General features: G+C 48.7%; 1 protein-coding gene across 1 annotated transcript in view; it reads right to left on the minus strand.

The window, feature by feature from the left end:
* Positions 1-1,359: 1,359 nt before the first annotated feature.
* Positions 1,360-20,303, minus strand: part of LOC138287322 (zinc finger protein 271-like) — a 67,555-nt gene continuing 48,611 nt past the window's right edge. Inside the window, exon 2 of the mRNA XM_069227676.1 lies at positions 1,360-6,038. Within this exon, the coding sequence (XP_069083777.1) occupies positions 3,896-5,317 (1,422 nt within the window). The 5' untranslated portion in view covers positions 5,318-6,038 and the 3' untranslated portion in view covers positions 1,360-3,895. The remainder of the gene's footprint in view (positions 6,039-20,303) is intronic.

The raw sequence follows: 20,303 nt of genomic DNA on the forward strand, positions 1-20,303 counted from the left end.
TGAAAAGTAACATCCTTTTTTTAAAGCAACATCTCTAAAAGGGCATGAAGTATGTTGTGTAAAATTACTCTGCTGTACTTAGGATGACCAGAGGGATTCATGTCCCCCGGGTGCCACGTTTCCAAGCCTTAACTTTGCTTTGACATATCATTGTTATCGGGTACATTGGTCCAATAAGCTCAATTAAAATGAACCAAGACTACAAATCCCAGGGTACATTAAGAAGTTAAATCAAAACCCAGATCTGGAAAACGTGTCTCCCAGTGACATGGATTCATCTTGTCGCCTGAATCATTCCTTAACTTGCGTGCCAAACCTATGACTTCATATTAGAAAAATGATTGCTGATCCCTCTAAAGGACAGCCTGGTAATGACCTGCCAAAATAACCTGTAGAAACCAAGTTGTTTCAAGTTTGGTAGGTTTCCCAGGTTCAGCTCTAACTGCAGTGGTCTAGGGAAGATTACTCTTCCACCTTGAAGAGTCTGACACCAGCTGGTGTACTAGTTATATGTAGATTATCAATAAAGTACTTAGTGGGGGCCTAGTCACTGTGGGTCTTAAGCACTCCATGGCCAAGTCCTTCCAGAACAAAGTCTGCCTGTTCCCTGTGAACACTAAGCATCTCTGGACAGAAACCAATTAAGTTTTACCCACACATGGGACCAAACCAGCCAAGGCAGATCTCTATGACAAGCCACTCTGCATTTGTCTCCTACAGGTGCTGGTGGGGAGTGTGTACAAGAGGTTGGGTTTATTAGAGAGTGCCTCATGCTCAGCCACCAGTCTCCTACAGGTGCTGCTGGGGATGATGTAGATTAGGTTGTGTTTGACTGAGGGAGTCTAGTGTTCACCTACTGGCCTCATGCAGGTGCTGCTGGAAAGGACGTACAATAGGGTGGGTTTAACATAAAGAGTTACAGAGATTTAAGACACAGCCTCTTTTATAAAAGGGCATTGTTAGTGTATACATTTTTGCACTCCTGTTTGCAGTATTTGATTACAGGGAGTCACACAGGACATGGTGTTGCACCCCCTCTCCTTCTTAATGCTTACATGATTCCCTCACCTTTATCCTTTACATCATGAAATCTTGATTTTCCAATGTATGCTGAACTCACCCAGCTAACGGTCCTTCAGGACAAGGTTATCACATCCAATCACCTATTTTATTCAGCAGGGATTAGTAAGTATTGATAATCAAATCCTCCAGCTGTGGGTTTTTATGCCCTCCACTTTAAGCTTTGACAGACCAACAGTGTTAGATCGGGCCCCTCAAAGCTTCCTGATGAAGAAGACCCTAGACATACATTTCAAGCACTCTCTGTCCATAAGTAAGAAAACAACAGAAGAGTTGTCAGAGTGTGAGTAAATGACTCAATTTACATTTATTTTAGAATTATTGTATAATCCATTAAATTGATACATCAATATTAGAGAACAGCATTTCCCAAACTGTGGGTCACAAACCACTGGTGGGTCACGAAAGAGTAATAAATAATGGTGCCTTTACATTTTGTATTTATCTTGTCACATTTGCTGTGCTTTAGAGGTCAAATGTTAGGATACGTCTTCTGACAAATTCCTGCTTATTCTGTTAACATGGGGATTGGTGTTTACTTTTCTTACTCTGGCTGCAAAGCAAGAAGAATTTTTAAAGTAAACTATGTGGCAACCTCGCTGGTGCACGTGAAGTGTGAAAGGAAAGGCTGTAGGGTATCATTTTTGTAACACACAACAGCATTTTAATACCTGCACCTTACTTAACTATGGATATATTTCTGAATTTATGAGCAGCTAGGGAAGCAAAAATGAAACCCATTTTTTTTATAATTCTGAAGTGTGATGAGAACAAATATTTTAAAAGGTTCAAAACAAATCAAGACAGTTTTATTGGGCGAAGCACAAATGATATTCACTGAAACCCAATTTCCGGTCATTTGAATGGAAAATGTGGTGGCTGTAGATGACAGTGCATTACTGTATGATACTTTATAAATACATATGAGCGACTCATGCCCCGCCATGCATCGTTCTGTTATCAATGATGTCATTTCAAATGTTGCAGTGATGTTATCAATGATGTTACAGAACATGTAATAAGTGATGTGATATGTGGGGTAATTGGCTATGCCTGGTTAGGGGATGAGTTATATTAATTTAGGGCACAAGTTCAAATTACTAGCGGTAAATATAACTGGTGCATTTTAGTGGTTTATGAGTTTAAAATGTTACGTTGTCAATGACTATTTCACAGATGACATCACTTTAACCTTTGTTTTTTCTCAGTAAAATTCTAAGGCATTTTTTAATGTAAAGCACTATAATTATAACTCATAATTATAAACTCACTTTAACTTTTGTTTTCTTCAGAGAATGTCTAGTTTTTTTTTGTAGCATAAAGGCTTATATTTTATTACCATACGTAAGGTCAACCCCTGCCACACACGGCCTTTGACTGTGCACAGCGTGGGGTTAGCCACAGGGCCAGGCCTGTGCCAAACCCTGCCTCCAACTCCCAGAGGCCAGTCAAACCCTGCTGCGCACTGTCAAAACGTTAAATGTTTTGCAGCCAGGACCTTCGTCTAACCCTTTGCACACAAGGAACCCCAACCATTAGGTTGGCCGCAGGTCTGGCCTGTGGACAGGCCCTGCATCCAACCACTTGCAGGTAGCCAATCCCACACCATATATGGGCTTCTGGCATGCGCATGGTACGGTTGGTCTTGAAGGTTCTGCCTCACTCAGGTAGATGAATTATTTTGTTAGAGTCACAACACCAAAATGTAACAAGTGGGCCTACTGGCTTCACCAAGGACAGAGCACATAGCAATATACATATATATATCATCTTTATCCAATAATCACAAAATGCTTTTAAGCAAATGTATATTTCAGTAATTCATACAATGCAATGTTTAATAATAGTGATTATTACACACATATTTAATAAAGTTTTAAATGAAAAAATCAACATATCTGTGAGTCGTTTGTTTAACACAGTTTCTGTTATCAAAGCAGTTTGTGGACAGCAAACTGTTAAAAGAAAGACCCAGAGACATTTTTTTTATATAAAACCAACATGTCTCTCTGACTTTCTTTTAACATTTTTTCAGCTAACAAAAGGGCATCAGAAAAACATAAGAGGGCCTTGCACTGCAGCTGAAGACCATAGAGTTCCAGCCAGGAGTAGTTTAGAAAAATATAGTAAGTTCTCCTGGGGTCGTGGATTCAGAGACCCTAGGGACTTACTGTTTTTTAAAATGTTGCTAGAAGGCTGATGCACTCCATGCAGTTCCCCCCACAACATTACAAAATGCTTGGTGTTCCCCCTCTGCCTTATAGGAGCACCACCAAGCTGTAAAAAATATGCTTAAAACCCCTTACAAGGATTTATGAGCTGCTCCTCTTTTTTTTGTTCTTTTTATTTTGGGTGTTGTGTGAAGCTCCACTCCCTGAGCCTTTACAGGCCCCGGGGACTGCATCTCAAGGGCCATACTCATTTATTTAGGTAAGGGGGCACACACCTCTGCGAGACCCCAACTCCAGGGCCTATTTTTACTTCACAGGGCAGAGGGCGGCTATGTACCTCCTCCCTGAGCCTCTGAAGATTCACTGAAACTACTTCCACATTCATTGCAATGGTATGGTTTTTCCCCGGGGTGTGTTCAATGGCGTCTTTGTAGGATTGATAATTGACTAACATTTTTCACACATTCACTGTATTTAAATGGTTTTTCCACAGTGAGTGCGTTTGTTGATATCTTTGTAAGCCTGATAATTGACTAAAGCTTTTCATACATTCGGTGCAATTTAATGGGTTTGCCCCTGTGTGTGTTTGCTGACGAATCCTTAGTGTTGAGTAACAACCAAGTCTACTTCCACATTTATTGCAATCATATGTTTTTTCCCCTGTGTGTTTGCTGATGTCTTCGTAGAACTGATAACCGACTAAAGCGCTTTACACAGTCACTGCAATTGTATGGTTTTTCCCCTGTGTGGGTTCGTTGATGGCTTTGTAAGTTTGATAACCGACTAAAGCTCTTCACACATTCACAGCACTTGAATGGCTTTTCCCCTGTGTGTGTTCGCTGATGAATCCTGCAATTTGAGACATCACTAAAACTACTTCCACATTCATTGCACTGGTATGGTTTTTCCCCAGTGTGTGTTCGCTGATGTTTTTGTAGGTCTGATAATCGACTAAAACTCTTCACACATTCAGTGCAATTGAATGGTTTTCCTCCTGTGTGAGTTTGCTGATGAATCCTTAATTCTGAAGAGTCAATAAAACCACTGTCACATTCACTGCAACTGTATGGTTTCTCACCTGTGTGTCTTCTTTGATGACATTGTAGGGTTTTTAAGTGACTAAAGCTCTTTACACATTCACTGCACCTAAATGGTTTTTCCCCTGTGTGTGTTCGCTGATGCTCTTTTAGGTGTGCTGATTGACTAAAGTGCTTCACACATTCACTGCACCTAAACGGCTTTTCCCCTGTGTGTGTACGCTGATGTATTTCTAGGGTTGATAACTGACTAAAGCTCTTCACACATTCACTGCACTTGAATGGCTTTTCTCCAGTGTGAGATCGCTGATGAATCCTTAATGCTGAAGAATCACTAAAACCACTGCCACATTCATTGCAATAAAAAGGTTTTCCCCCATTATGTGTTTGCTGATGCCTTTGTAGGTTTGCTAATTGACTGAAGCTCTTCACACATTCACTGCACTTGAATGGCTTTTCCCCTGTGTGTGTTCGGTGATGAGTTTGTAACTGTGATAACCAACTAAAGCACTTTGCACATTCACTGCACTTGAATGGTTTTTCCCCTCTGTGTGTTCGCTGATGAATCCTTAGTGCTGAGTAACAACTAAATCTACTTCCACATTCATTGCAATCATATGTTTTTAACCCTGTGTGTGTTCGCTGATGTCTTCGTAGGACTGATAACCGACTAAAGCTCTTTACACATTCACTGCAATTGTATGGCTTTTCACCAGTGTGTCTTCTTTGATGACATTGTAGGGTTGATAAGTGGCTAAAGCACTTTTCACATTCACTGCACCTGAATGGTTTTTCCCGTGTGTGTGTTCGCTGATGCTCTTTTAGGTGTGCTGATTGACTAAAGCTCTTCCCACATTCACTGCACTTGAAGGCTTTTTCTCCTGTGTGAGTTTGTTGATAGCTCTTTAATAGAGATGAGAAACTAAAGCTCTCACTAAATGTGTACAATGTTTCTTTCTTGGTTAGTGTCTCTGGGGTGGGTATGTATTTGTCTACATCCCAAGACTGTGTTTCCTGATGGGCCAACATGGCTGATAAAGCACTTCTTTTTTCTAACACTTCCGGTATGTGTGTGTGTTATTTTCCTTGTTTGATTTCTGATTTCACAATAACATGCAATAGTCTTTAAATACTTGCTACACTCATAATATGTATACGTTTTCTTTGTAGGCAATTCTGCCTTTAGATTGGATTATGGTTATGCACATTTGCGGGTAAAGATTCATCTTCCTTCTGGCCAGTGCAAATTGGGACAGTCTGGTATATTGTAGATAGCAGAACTCCTCTCTTCTTAATCCTTCAGTGTTTGGCTTCACTCAGTTGTGCTTTTCTCTGGTTGCTGTGGTTTGGCCAGAAAGAGTTTACAATACACCTTAAGCATTGAATGATGGTCTGTTTTTGCTCTAGAACATGAAGCACTGCGGTAGCCACTTCAGACTGACCTAATGACCAAAGCTGGTGTTGGACACCGGTTTATACAGGAGGTGGTTTGTTATTGTTGTTGCCTTCCTTTTCTAGAGGTCATTTCTTAGTCTTGTAGCGTGGAGGTTCACAGCTCAGACTCTTACATCCACTGAACTGCCCATGACTGCTTCTTCGAAGATCAGTCAGTTTATGTTCAGTTTTTTCTGCCGCCGACTGCATCAATGTTTTCCTAAATACCGGATCGCATTGTGGGTGACTGTTTTTGGCAGAGTTGCAGTCTTATCTTCATTATTCATAATAATTTCATGCATTCAAGGCTTGTTTTCTGTTGAATGCAAAGATATTTAAAATTACTAAATGGAAACATAATGGTACGTGAATACACACTATTTATCTGGTTGTAAATGACATCTCTTCTTTACCATCTTTGAAACTTAGCAAGGAATATTTCACCATACATGAATATTTAACAAGTTCTGTTAAATGTGTCACATCTCATTAACTTCAGAAAACGAAGTGGTTTACCAGCATACACAGAGTAACTTAGTAGAGAAAGGGCATTCACGGAGCACCTACATGCGACTGGTACAGTTTTAGTTAGATGCACATGGACAAGGTTTCATTTAAACAAAAATATTGTGGGAAAAGAGAGTGGTCAGGCTGGACTACTATTATTTCAGTAACTCTTCAGGAACTATATAGCAAATGTAACTCTTCAGAAAGTATATAACAAAGGTAACTCTTCAGGAAGTATTTAACAAAAGTAACTCCATTCATACACTTCGTCTCAATGCTTGCCTGATCACATTGGATCAGCTCAAATGCCTTCTCCTGTTTTTTTCTTGCTGTTCTTTTTATACTTTTTATACTTTCAACAGCTCCCCTGATTGACATCTGTCCATCTGCCTAAAACGAGTGCAGCTTACAGGGCCTGCTTCTGGCTCTGAAAGACAACTTAAAAAAGCAAGTCTTTAGTTCTTTCTAAAGTAGATAAAGTTCTGTCAGGTACAGCTCCTTCCTGGGCTATTTTGTTAAACAGAATGAGGGATTCATTGAAATGCCCATCCTTTACATTATATACACAGACAAGGCAAACAAACATTGATTTATATCATTTAATATTCAAATATATCAGTCATTTAGGGCCTGGTTTAGATTTGACCGGAGAGGTTACTCTGTCACAACAGTGACGAATATCCCATTTTCTAAAATATAAAACCTATTGTTATCTACAGCATTTATATTTCGGCGGACGGGATATTTGTCACCGTTGTGACACAGTAACCCGTCCGCTGAAATTTAAATCAGGCCTTACTCCTTATATAGAATCCATCACAACCTACAACCCGCAACAGATGTGTCCATATTAATATTTTTTCCCCTTTTTCTACCTATACATGGTATCTGACTTAGGCCCTCATTTCAACCCTGGCGTTCGGTGACTGCCAGGGGAAATGTGACGATAGTACCGCCAACAGGCTGGCGCTACTACTCATCATATTTTGACCGTGGCAAAAGCGCCACGGTCATACCGCCGGGACTGGCAGTATACCGCCATGGTGGTCCCGGCAGTCCTAATCCGCCAGGGCAGCGCTGCCCTGGGGATTTCGACTCCCCTTACCGCCAGCCTTTACTGCCATGGAAAGGCTGGCAGTAAGGGGACTCGGTGTGCCCCTGGGAGCCCCTGCACTGCCCATGCGCTTGGCATGGGCAGTGCAGGGGCCCCCAGGCACAGCTCCATCACACAATCCACTGCCCGCCAATGCTGAAATGAGGCCCTTAGTGTTGTCCGTTTGGGGCCCAGGATGCTACTTTGTGACTGAGCAGAGCGGAAGGAGGCATCTGCTGTCCACAGGTGATGCAGCATCTCTACTTTTCCATATTTCTTATATTCAAGTTTACCTCATTCCTGTACTTTAGCTCCCCAACTTCTGTATGTCTGAGAACTCAGTCTGCAGGGTTCAGCAGAAGTCAGATAATGGCCTGATAGTCAAAAGTCATTTCAGAAGCTCGCCCTGGGAGGTACAAACAGAGGAGGTGCACAAGTAGGTGCTTATGAGGTAGAATAGAGGAGGTGCACAGGTAGGTGCTTATGAGGTACAGAGGAGATGCGCAGGTAGGTTCCTATGAGGTACAAACAGGAGGCGCACAGGTAGGTGCTTAGGAGGTAGAACAGAGGAGGTGCACTGGTAGGTGCTCATGAGACACAGAGGCGGTGCAATGGTAGGTGCGTATGAGGTATTCACAAAGGAGGCGCACAGGTAGGTGCTTATGAGGTAGAACAGAGGAGGTGCACTAGTAGGTGCTTATGATGTACAAACAGCGGAGGTGCACAGGTAGGTTTTTGTGAGGTACAAACAGAGATGGTAATTAGAAAGGGACCTGTGCAGTACAAACAGAGGAGGTGCACAGGAAGGTGCTTATAAGGTACAAACCTTATGAGGTATAAACACAGGAGGTGCACAGGTAGGTGTGTGTTCCTCCCTGGGTCTGCTTCCATCTGTACTGGGCGGGGTCCTGGTGTACAGTGTATCCTATTCCTGCTGCCTCACACGGGCGCTAGCTGTGTGGGTGTTACCAGGTTGACTGTTTCGTTGAGGGGAGCAGAGCCTCAGGAAACACAAGATGCGGAGGCAGCCTGCTTTGAGAGGGAGATCCAGATAAGTGTTCAGGTAACAACCAATATGAAGACAAAATCATCCTATGAAACACTCTTGGGACTTCCAAGAAAGGACCGGAGGTTTTTTTTTTTCAAATATATTTTTTATTAACTGTTTGCTGTTTTACATATGTAGGTCATTTTACAGTAACATTTTGTCATTGTTATACATTTCTTCTAACTTGTCCGCACCTCTGTTTTGCTTTGCTTGCATTGTGTTTCACAATTACTTGCTCATTTCAGTATTTTTATAAAATTTGTATAACATTGTTCTCAACTCTTAATCAATCCGATTTTATGGTGACAGTACTTTCAGTGCCCCTTGTTACTTTTTATATTGGTGACCTGATAACAGACTTAACTCCACTACAAACTGTATATAAACTTATTGGCTTATGTGAGTGTATCTGCTTAACTTCAAAGAGGGAAGGGTCGTCATGGAGTTTCATGCTATGTAGGAGTGGCCTAACTTCTGTTCCCCTCCCTCCTCTGTTCTTTTAGTTATTGCGTCCTATCCCTTGTACTCTCTCCCTCTGCGTCCGGGCCGGTGGGGTGTCTGGTGTTCCTCCCGTCATGTTTTCTGGAACCTTCCCCTACAAGCATATCTGGTGGCCCTCTCAGCTAGTTCATCCCTCCCCCTCAGGTGCCATTGGTCCCTTCGTTAGGCCATCCCAGTTTGTCACTAGGTTTTCCCACTCCGAGGCGATGGGGGTCTGGCGGACTCCCCTGGCTTCCTCGGCCTTAAGGACCTGCAGCTCAGCTCTGGACCATCTTGTGACATCGCCTCTCCATTCTGTCAGTGAGGGGGGTGCGATAGACTTCCAACCCTTCGTAATCAGCCTTTTATAGAGGGCTAGGGACAGGTCAAGGAAACGACTCCCTACCCTGCTCCATTTGGCACTAGCTCTGAGGCCCAATAGACACATGTCGGGGGTTGGCCGGAGCTCCGTCCCGAACAGCTCTGTGAGAGTCGCCAACATCGCGTTCCAGCCCCTCTGGAGTGTCGTGCATCCCCACATCATATGCTCAAAGTCGGGTTCACCATCTCCACATCTGGGGCAAGTCCTGGGCACCCCCCCATATATGCGGTACAGCCGTTGAGGAGTAAGGTATGTTCTGTGTAGATAGTTGTATTGGATGTATCTCAGCCTAGTGTTGCGTGAGATCACCCTAGGATAAGCAAGTGCTCTGGCCCACTCTGACTCGGTTAGATCCCGCCCAATTGTCTTCACCCATTTTTCTCTTAGGGATCGCAGGGGGTCCACAGCTGCCTCTATTTGGGCCCGGTATATTTTTGCTATCAGGTGAGATTCCTCTCCCGCTGTCAGCAGGAGGTGCAACACCCTGTGGGAATTGGGTTCTGCGTTGACCGTGGCCCAATGCTCCTTCAGGGTATGCACCAGCCTTCCGAAGAGTAAAAATTGTCCTATTGGCACTCCCCCCCCCCCCTGCTACATCAGCAAAGCTCCTCAGCACCCCCTCCCTGAATAGCTCCCCCACTGTCTCTATCCCTGCTCTCGTCCAAGGTCCCAATCCCAGTCCCCCTAGCCCCTGCGCTCTCGCGTCCAGAGCGACGGCCGCCAGCGGCAGAGCGGGAGAATACGGTGGCCCCACCCCAGTCCTCCTCTCGCACTGTTTCCAGCATCTCATCGCCACATTGTACATTATGTTGCCTCTAATAGGGGCAACCTTTCTACCCGCCATATTTGCTGTAATCTGAGCTATGTCAATTTCACCATGTGCGGTAGCCAGGTCCAGCCGCCCCCTACCCGCTAGCCAGCCGGCCACCCATTGTAACTGGGATGCCAGGTAATAACCCACGAAATCTGGGGCGCCCAGGCCCTCCAACCGTGTTGGCCTACAGAGGGTCGAGAGCGCCGTTCTTCTGCGGCCCTCATCCCATATCAGTTCTCTGAGCAAGGCGTTCAACTCTCGGAACCATGCCGAGGGGATCTGTAGCGGTAAGTTAGCAAAATAGTAGAGGAGGCGTGGAAGCATGACCATTTTTGAGAGCGCCACTCTGGCCATGATTGTTAGTTTTAATGATCTCCAAAACCCCACCGAGGAGCGCAATGATCTGAGTGTCCTACCAAGGTTACCGTCCCTAAGGTCGCTCAATTCGTGAAATATTTGTATGCCCAGGTATTTAAATGTCAGCGGGGCCCAATTTACATCAGCTGGGCACGCATCCGGGCGTGCGCTGTCTGACATCACGGGGAATACATACGTTTTCCTCCGATTAAGTCGGAGTCCAGATAGGCCCCCGAAGTCTTCCAATATCCCCAGTGCCCACGTGAGTCCTCTTGTCACGTCCCTCATGTAAATAAGTATATCATGTGCATACAGAGAAACTATATGTTCAGACGGACCCCAAATAATTCCCTTGCCCACGCCTTCACACCGCAGCTGCGATGCCAGGGGCTCAATTGCCAGGGCAAACAGTAGTGGGGACAAGGGGCAGCCCTGCCTAGTTCCCCTGTATACTGGGTATGCACTGGAGATCGTCCTTCCGGTTTTGACTCTTGCTAACGGGGATGAGTACAGCAAATCCTCCCATTTCACCCACTTCTCCCCCAGCCCCATTTTAAGCATCACAGTCCTTAAATAGTCCCACCTGATGGAGTCGAAGGCCTTCTCGAAATCCACTGCGAGTAAGGCCCCCTCTGGCGGCCTCCGGTCCCTGGGCATGTGCAAGATCGTAAACACCCGTCTCAGGTTCAGGGAGGTACTACGGCCTGGGACAAAGCCGTTCTGGTCAGCGTGCACTAACTTTGTCATAAGAGGGAGTAACCGAGCAGCCATTATCTTACTAAGAATTTTGAAGTCGCTGTTTAACATTGATAAGGGCCTAAAGTCCGTCACAGGAGCTTCCCTGTCTTTTGTCTTAGGGAGCGGTACCACTAAAGCCTCCCGCATTGTGTGCGGTAGTTCTCCATATTGCAGTGCCTCCGCATACATCCCTGTCAATTGGGGGGCCAGCAGCGATTTGTATTTTTTATAAAAATCCATGGGGAGACCGTCTGTCCCTGGGGTCTTTCCGGGTGCTAACTGCGCTATTGCTTCGTTTACTTCCTCCATCGATACTGGTCCCCCCAGGCTGTCTCTCTCCTCTGCACTCAGTGTTGATAGTGGAGTTTGCTGTAAGTACCGATCGAAAGACTCCACCTGCAGTTCGCCGGGTTTCCCGTACAACTGCGAATAGTACTCCCTGAATGCATCGTTTATGGGGCCTGGCCTGAGTCTGCGAGATCCCTCCCCGTCTAACACACATGTGATAGGCTCACCCTGCCCTCCCGGGCGGACCAGCCACGCCAACAGTCTCCCCGATCTACCCTCTTCCGCTTGTAGGGATGCTAAATATTTTTGCCTATCCTGACACCGGAGCTGCTCTTCAATGCGGGAGTGTTCCCTGCGAGCACGGTTATATTCTTCATTCTCCTGTGCTGTCTTCCCCTGTCTCAGTTCCCCCTCGTGCATATCCTTCTCCAGGGCATTCAGTTCTTTTTCAAGTGTGCGCCTCACCCCTACCGACTGCCCCAGACAGAAGCCCCTCGTCACCACCTTGAGCGCCTCCCATTCCAAGGCCCTAGAGGGAGTGGACCCCTTATTCGTCTCAATATATTCTGCCAGGTGATTGCGTAGGGCCTCCCTATACGCCTGGTCCTCAAGTGCTGAGGGAGACAGCCTCCATGACGGTATAGGGGGTCCATCCTCCGATACCCTCATCGTTATTAACAAGGGATTGTGGTCAGACAAGGTGCGGGCTAAGTATTCCGAGCGTGTCATATTATTTATCAGGCCTGCTGTGCAGACTACTCTGTCAATTCTAGTGTGCACTCGGTGGATACCCGAGTAGTATGAGTATTCTCTAGCCGTTGGGTGATGCATTCGCCAGACGTCCGACAACCCCCACTTGTCCAGCCACTCACTCAGCCTTTTGGCTGTTTTGATTGTCACTGCCCCTTGTAGAGGCGGGGTGGACCTGTCCATATTTGTGTCTAGCACTGCGTTAAAATCCCCCCTACTAATAGCTCTCCAGCGCTTTGGCGTGTGAGCTGTCTCGATAGACTCGCCATAAAGGGAACCTGGTCTTGGTTGGGGGCATATATGCAGCTTAAGACTATCGGGATACCTTGTAGCCTCCCTTCTAATATCACGAATCTTCCCTACCGGTCTATATTGGAAGAGGTCATTGTGAAGGGGACCCCCGCTCTGATCCATACTAATGCACCTCTTGCATAGGCTGAGTATTCCGATGCAAACACCTGCCCTCTCCATCTGCGCCTTAGCTTCTCTCCCTCTCCAGGCGCCAGGTGTGTTTCCTGCAGTAATGCCACCTGTACCCCCCTTCTCTTTAAATAAGAGAGTATTTTGTGCCTTTTAGCTGGTGTGCCCATCCCCCTAACGTTCCAGGTCAATAAGTTGTAATCCGCCATTTCATGATTTCAGTCTGTTGACAATGCCCCCGCTTCTCCCCAGTTGCGAAGTTGTTTCCCACGTCATCATGTCTTTGCCACAAACAAATTCCGCCACCCACTTTGCCATATTAACTTGTAACTGTGTATCCCAACTCCCATTCCCCGGGGCACCTCCTAACCTGTAGGCTGCCCAGAAAACTATGCAACCGTGCAACTTGTTCAACCTTTGACCAGCAGTTCTCGCCATTTTGAATAGGCGAGGTTCTGTTCCGGGGGGTGGCCAAGTCCGGAGGGGCCGCTATATCACATAACATGCCCAGACTCCGGTACCTTCCGCAGGCCCCGGCTAGCCAAGTTCGTCAGCTGTTTGTTGGGTCACCTTTGGGGCTCGGGCCGAATGCTCCAGGTCTCCCGCAGAGGACACCAGCGTGTCGTCCGTTTCATTCCCTGAACCTTCCTGGGGGGATGCCTCACCACCCATGCGTGCCGCCGCTTCCAGTGCTTCCTTCCTGCCTTTCTCTTTCTGTGTTTGTGTAGGCGCCAGTCGTCTGCGGTCTCTGGCCTTCCTTCCCTTCAGAGCTCGACGAGCCTTGCCCCCAGTCGGGCCCTCTCCTGTGGGACCTCCCGCCTGGGAGCTATGTGACTCCAGCCATTCCCATGCCTCCTCAGGGGATTGGAGGAATGTTGTCTTCCCTTCCAGTATCACTCTTAATCTGGCTGGGTAGAGTAGCGAGTACTGAATTCCCTCCTCCCTTAGGGCTCTCTTAACTGCCAGAAACGAAGACCGCTTGTTTTGCACCTCCAGGGTAAAGTCCGGGAACAGTGTCACCTCCCCATTTGCGACTTTAAATGGGCCCGATTCCCTGGCCCTCTGCACGAGGGTGTCCCTGTCTCTGTAGTGTAAGAGTTTAGCTATCACGGCCCGGGGGGGGCCTCCCCGGAGCAAGGGGTCTCGCCGGTACCCGATGCGCCCGCTCCAGCGTGTAGAAAGGGGTCAAGCGCCCGGGCGCCACTATCGTACTGAACCAATTCTCCAGAAATTCAACTATGTTCGCCCCCTTGGCCCCCTCCGGGAGGCCCACCACGCGCACCTTGTTCCTTCTGTTCCTCCCCTCCGCATCTTCAGCTCTCTTTTCGAGGCGCGCCACTCTGTCAACCAGGGAGGTCACTTCAGCCATCAGGTCTTTCTGCTTTGGTGCTATATCCGCCAGTACAGTTTCTGTCTCTTTGACTCTGTCTGCCAGTTTATGGTGGTCCGCTCTCAGTAGGCTCACCTCAACCGCTACCTGACTGATCTCCCGTTGCAACGTTGTTTTGGTGTCTTCGATCGCCCCGAGTATTTTATCTAAAGTATCCTGGACTTTGATCTGCATATGGCCCTGTGGGTCCGGTTCCCCGCTCTCGGCCAGAGCCGCAGTGTCCATGGTTCTGTTCTTGTGGCGGTTCTTGGGGGGCATCTGACCAGCAACGGACCTCGCCCCGGGGGCCCCGGCAGCGGCCCCAGTAGTTTCTGTTGTTCCACTCCGGGATGTCTCTCCCCATTCACCGTAGGCCTCACCCCCGCTCCCGGCTGGTCCCCAGCGGGGTCCCTCCCCCCACTCAGGTCCCACCGTTTCCGGGTCGTAGCACCAGGGACTACGCGCCGACACTCTCCGTTTAGGCGCTATCCGTTTCAGCTCCGGGTCCTTTAGCCCGTCGTAGGCTCTCAGGTGTCACTCTTCATCCTGGCTCCGATTTTCCTCCCGCTAGCCTCCCTTGTTGCACCAGAGATACTTCTGTGCTCGGTCCTACTCATTTAGGGATCTCCAGCACTCCAATGTGCCCGGGGGAGTCCACAGTTCTACCTTTTGGGCAATCCACCCACCGCTCACCCCCGGGGGCGCGATCCGCCATCCGCCAGTTTCGTCAGTCGGTCCTTTTGTCTCGCTGGCTTGATCCTATCATCTGGATTCCTCAGCCCTGGGTACCCAGTCAGCACCCATGGGTCCCGGGTCGACTCAGTCCGGGGCCACCCCGTTCCGACACCCGACTCAATCGGACCAACCGTCCCGCATCTAACTCGCCAGTGTTTGCGGGGGTTCACCAGGTCCCGTTATCCCTCGTTCACTCCGCTTCTTTGGTGTGTGCCAGGGCCCAGAGACCCACCTCAAGTCAAGCAGCCCCGCAGTTTGTCTCCGGGTCACGCCGCTACCTCGAAGTCGCTCCGCACTGCCACTCTCTCGCTCATGGCCTCGCTCCGTCCCCAATCCTTCCTGGGGCCTCGCCCGTGTCCTAGAATTGCGCCACTTCGCCGCCCAACAGAGTGCATCTTCTGCTGGGCCACCAGGCCCCAAACGGCATCTCCGCCCCAGCTGGTAGACTCCGCCGACGTCCTCCACTATCTTCAGGCCTCCGGGCCGCCTCAACCTGCAGCCCCGCCCGTGGGCGCAACCCTGATCTCGTGCCTGCCCCTGTGTTCTCCAGGGGCCGCCCGCCTCCAGTGGCGCAGCCTCCTTGCACCTCAGCTGTGCGCGACCACACCTGGGCCCCCAGGCCCCCACCGGCACCTCCGCCGCCACTGGAGAGCCTGCCCGGCGCCTCCCGCTGCTCTGTGCCGTCCGCACTCTCACCGCTTCGAATCGCGGCACCACGCAAGGCCGCGGCTTCGGCCGCGCACTCAGGCCCGCGGACTCCAAAGTCTCCGACGGGCAGATTCCGGCACTCCCGGGGTCGCCGCGGGGGCCCACACACGCTCGGTCCCCTCCGCTGGCCTCGCCCCGCAGCCTGGACCTCAGTTGGCCCGGGGAAGGCACGCTTCCGACTCACTACTCGCCGGCCCCTCCGGAGCTAGTAATTCAGGCGTGCGCCATCTCCGGGTCCTTGGCCACGCCCCCGAAAAGACCGGAGGGTTCATTTGCTATCAGCCCTCTCTCTCAAACTCAGATCCTGTTTTCAGTGCCTCTGGGACTATATATGCTTCTAGGCCATCTTCCTATAATGCTGGTTCTTGGGGGGATGCATGGACTTTCTTGGCAGAAGTGAACAGATCTGAGCATCTAGTTTGGGTCACACTGCTTGTGAATACTATTTGAGAAATAAAACCTCTGAAATAGCAGGGGCCTGATTACTGTCTGTAGGAAAGTACCTTCTTGCCTGGCATGTTACCCCCATATGTCACTGTATATATGTTGTTTTAGTGTATGTGTCACTGGGACCCTGCCAGCCAGGGCCCCAGTGCTCATAAGTGTGCCCTGTATGTGTTCCTTGTGTGATGACTAACTGTCTCACTGAGGCTCTGCTAACCAGAACCTCAGTGGTTATGCTCTCTCTGCTTTCTAAATTGTCACTAACAGGTTAGTGACCAATTTCACCAATTCACATTAGCATACTGGAACACCCTTATAATTCCCTAGTATATGGTACTGAGGTACCCAGGGTACTGGGATTCCAGGAGATCCCTATGGGCTGCAGCATTTCTTTTGCTACCCATAGGGAGCTCTGACCATTCTTACACAGGCCTGCCACTGCAGCCTCAGTGAAATAACGTCCACGTTATTTCACAGCCATTTACCACTGCACTTAAGTAACTTATAAGTCACCTATATGTCTAACCTTCACCTGGTGAAGGTTGGGTGCTAAGTTACTTAGTGTGTGGGCACCCTGGCACTAGCCAAGGTGCCCCCACATCGTTCAGGGCAAATTCCCCGGACTTTGTGAATGCGGGGACACCATTACACGTGTGCACTGTACATAGGTCACTACCTATGTACAGCGTCACAATGGTAACTCCAAACATGGCCATGTAACATGTCTAAGATCATGGAATTGGCACCCCAATGCCATTCTGGCATTGGGGAGACAATTCCATGATCCCCCGAGTCTCTAGCACAGACCCGGGTACTGCCAAACTACCTTTCCCGGATTTCACTGCAGCTGCTGCTGCTGCCAACCCCTCAGACAGGTTTCTGCCCTCCTGGGGTCCAGCCAGGCCTGGCCCAGGAAGGCAGAACAAAGGACTTCCTCAGAGAGAGGGTGTTACACCCTCTCCCTTTGGAAAAAGGTGTCAGGGCTGGGGAGGAGTAGCCTCCCCCAGCCTCTGGAAATGCTTTGATGGGCACAGATGGTGCCCATCTCTGCATAAGCCAGTCTACACCGGTTCAGGGATCCCCAGCCCTGCTCTGGCGTGAAACTGGACAAAGGAAAGGGGAGTGACCACTCCCCTGACCTGCACCTCCCAGGGGAGGTGCCCAGAGCTCCTCCAGTGTGCTCCAGACCTCTGCCATCTTGGAAACAGAGGTGTTGCTGGCACACTGGACTGCTCTGAGTGGCCAGTACCAGCAGGTGACGTCAGAGACTCTTTCTGATAGGCTCTTACCTGTGTTGCTAGCCTATCCTCCTTCCTAGGTAGCCAAACCTCCTTTTCTGGGGAATTCTGTAGATATCGAATGCAAGTGCTCATCCGAGTTCCTCTGCATCTCTCTCTTCACCTTCTGCCAAAGGATCGACCGCTGACTGCTCAGGACGCCTGCAAAACCGCAACAAAGTAGCAAAGACAACTACTGCAACCTTGTATCGCTTCTCCTGCCGCCTTCTCGTTTGTTTCCTGGTGGTGTATGCTCTGGGGGTAGCCTGCCTCCTCTCGCACCAGGAGCTCTGAAGAAATCTCCAGTGGGACGATGGAATCCTCCCCCTGCAACCGCAGGCAACAAAAGACTGCATCACCGGTCCCCTGGGTCCCCTCTCAGCACGACGAGCGTGGACCCTGGAACTCAGCAACTCTGTCCAAGTGACCCCCACAGTCCAGTGACTCTTCATTGCAAGTTTGGTGGAGGTAAGTCCTTGCCTCCCCATGCTAGACTGCATTGCTGGGTACTGCGTGATTTGCAGCTGCTCCGGCTCCTGTGCACTCTTCCAGGATTTCCTTCGTGCACAGCCAAGCCTGGGTCCCCGACACTTTAACCTGCAGTGCACAACCTTCTGAGTTGTCCTCCGGCATCGTGGGGCTCCCTTTTGTGACTTCGCGTGGACTCCGGTTCACTCCTCTTCTAAGTGCCTGTTCCGGTACTTCTGTGGGTGATGCCTGCTTCTGTGAGGGCTCCCTGACTTGCTGGGCGCCCCCTCTGTCTCCTCATCCAAGTGGCAACATCCTGGTCCCTCCTGGGCCACAGCAGCATCCAACAACCCTAACTGTGACCCTGGCAGCTTGCAAGGCTTGTTTGCGGTCTTTCTGCGTGGGAACACCTCTGCAAGCTTCTTCACGACGTGGGACATCCATCCTCCAAAGGGGAAGTTCCTAGTCCTCTTCGTTCTTGCAGAATCCACTGCTTCTACCATCCGGTGGCAGCTTCTTTGAACCCTCAGCTGGCATTTCCTGGGCATCTGCCCTCTCTCGACATTGTTGCGACTCTTGGACTTGGTCCCCTTGTTCCACAGGAACTCAGGTCTGGAAATCCACTTTGGTTGCATTGCTGGTGTTGGTCTTCCTTGCAGAATTTTCCTATCACGACTTCTGTGCTCTCTGGGGAATATAGGTGCACTTTACACCTACTTTTCAGGGTCTTGGGGTGGGCTATTTTTCTAACCCTCACTGTTTTCTTACAGTCCCAGCGACCTTCTACAAGCTCACATAGGTTTGGGGTCCATTCGTGGTTCGCATTCCACTTTTGGAGTATACGGTTTGTGTTGCCCCTTTACCTATGTGCTCCTATTGCAATCTACTGTAGCTTTACATTGCTTGCATTACTTCCTTTTGCTATTACTGCATATTTTTGGTATTGTGTACATATATCTTGTGTATATTTGGCATCCTCATAGTGAGGGTACTCACTGAGATACTTTTGGCATATTGTCATAAAAATAAACTACCTTTATTTTTAGTATATCTGTGTATTGTGTTTTCTTATGATATTGTGCATATGACACCAGTGGTATAGTAGGAGCTTTGCATGTCTCCTAGTTCAGCCTAAGCTGCTCTGCTATAGCTACCTTCTATCAGCCTAAGCTGCTAGAAACACCTCTTCTACACTAATAAGGGATAACTGGACCTGGTACAGAGTGTAAGTACCCCTTGGTACCCACTACAAGCCAGGCCAGCCTCCTACACTGTCTCACTAAAAACACTACTGGATCAGTTGGAGGAGATGTACAATGTGATTTGCTGGACCTGACTGAAAGCCTTCGTCTTCTGTTAGTAGTGACTGCACCCTTATGAAGTCCCTCAGTGGGTTGAAATCCTGTGAGGAAAGTGGCTTTTTATATGGATACTACAACAGAGCCAGACCTACCGGCGGTTCTGAATATTATTCAGAACGCCCTCCAGCTCACCCCAAAAATAGACAATCAAATGAAACTGTTAAATACACGGTCAGTCTTTACTTCAGGTATTGACTCAAAAATTGCAGATCTTAACAACCTGATAGTCAGGGCCCAGAAATCTGCCGACTCCTGGCTACCAGTTTGCTCTTGCACTTGTTCTCCAATCCTGGACAAGCTGGCATCCCTCCCAGGAATACTAAGTAGTGACTTTGAGGATCTGAAAAGTGCTCTGTCTCAAAATGGCGTGGTCAACTCTAATCCCGCTAGTGACACCAGGGGTGGTCAACTACTGCTTTTTCGAACCACATGCTCTCCCCCTCTGCCCCTTTTGTGGGCAGCAGGTCAGGGGTCCACCATGCTGCACAAACAGGAAATCATATGTGAGCATTGGACACCGGTGATCAATCAAACAACTATGCCCATCAAAGTAACCCCACAAGCCTTTTACACACACAGCAGTCTAGCAGGTCTAGCTACCTGCTCCGGGGACTCTCACCTGAATACAAGCAACATCCCAGCCATAAACAGCTCGCCATCTGTGCCCAAACGTAAAGCTGACGGAAAGGGCGAAAGCACAGGTCGAAAGCACTCAGGAAGAAGACAATCTTTTCCTTTTTTCAGCAATCAAGTAGGGAGGGCTAAAATGCCATCCAGGTCACCCTCAGGGACACAGAGAGGTCACCCGGAAGGCCAAAGCAAGAGTATTTTGTCAAGTGCACCCCTTACTCAAGCATGCATCCAGTATGTAGAAACCAGAGACAGCACCTAAGCCAGTCCTCAAGTGTCAACGACAAAGTCCTCTCAGAGAACACTGCCAACTCTGGGAATCAGTCAAGCTCTACTTTCCCATCCAAACAACCCCAAGTACGCATGTCTGACACAGAATCCAGGGACAACACCACAGCCACTCCTCACCTGCTGGTGAGAAAGACTTCTCAGCTAATACTACCCAGTGACCCCAGTCTGGCGAATCAGGCCAGGCAGCTTGGTGCTTCCCAGACTGCCCCTCTTAATGCTGATAGCTGTTCTCCACCCAATGCATCGCTTATTGTTACAACAAATTTCGACAAAAAGTCTTGAGTGGTTAAAGTGTCATTGGATTCATTACATCAAGTAACCGACAGACGGAGCCCGCAGGGTAGCAACTATTCACCGGCAACATCAGCACCCCTGGAGGCTATTTGTCCTCAATCAAAGACTTGGGGCAAGATGCCTCTAC

The sequence above is a fragment of the Pleurodeles waltl genome, chromosome 4_1 (assembly GCF_031143425.1).
Source record: "Pleurodeles waltl isolate 20211129_DDA chromosome 4_1, aPleWal1.hap1.20221129, whole genome shotgun sequence".
In the NCBI taxonomy this organism is placed as follows: domain Eukaryota; kingdom Metazoa; phylum Chordata; class Amphibia; order Caudata; family Salamandridae; genus Pleurodeles; species Pleurodeles waltl.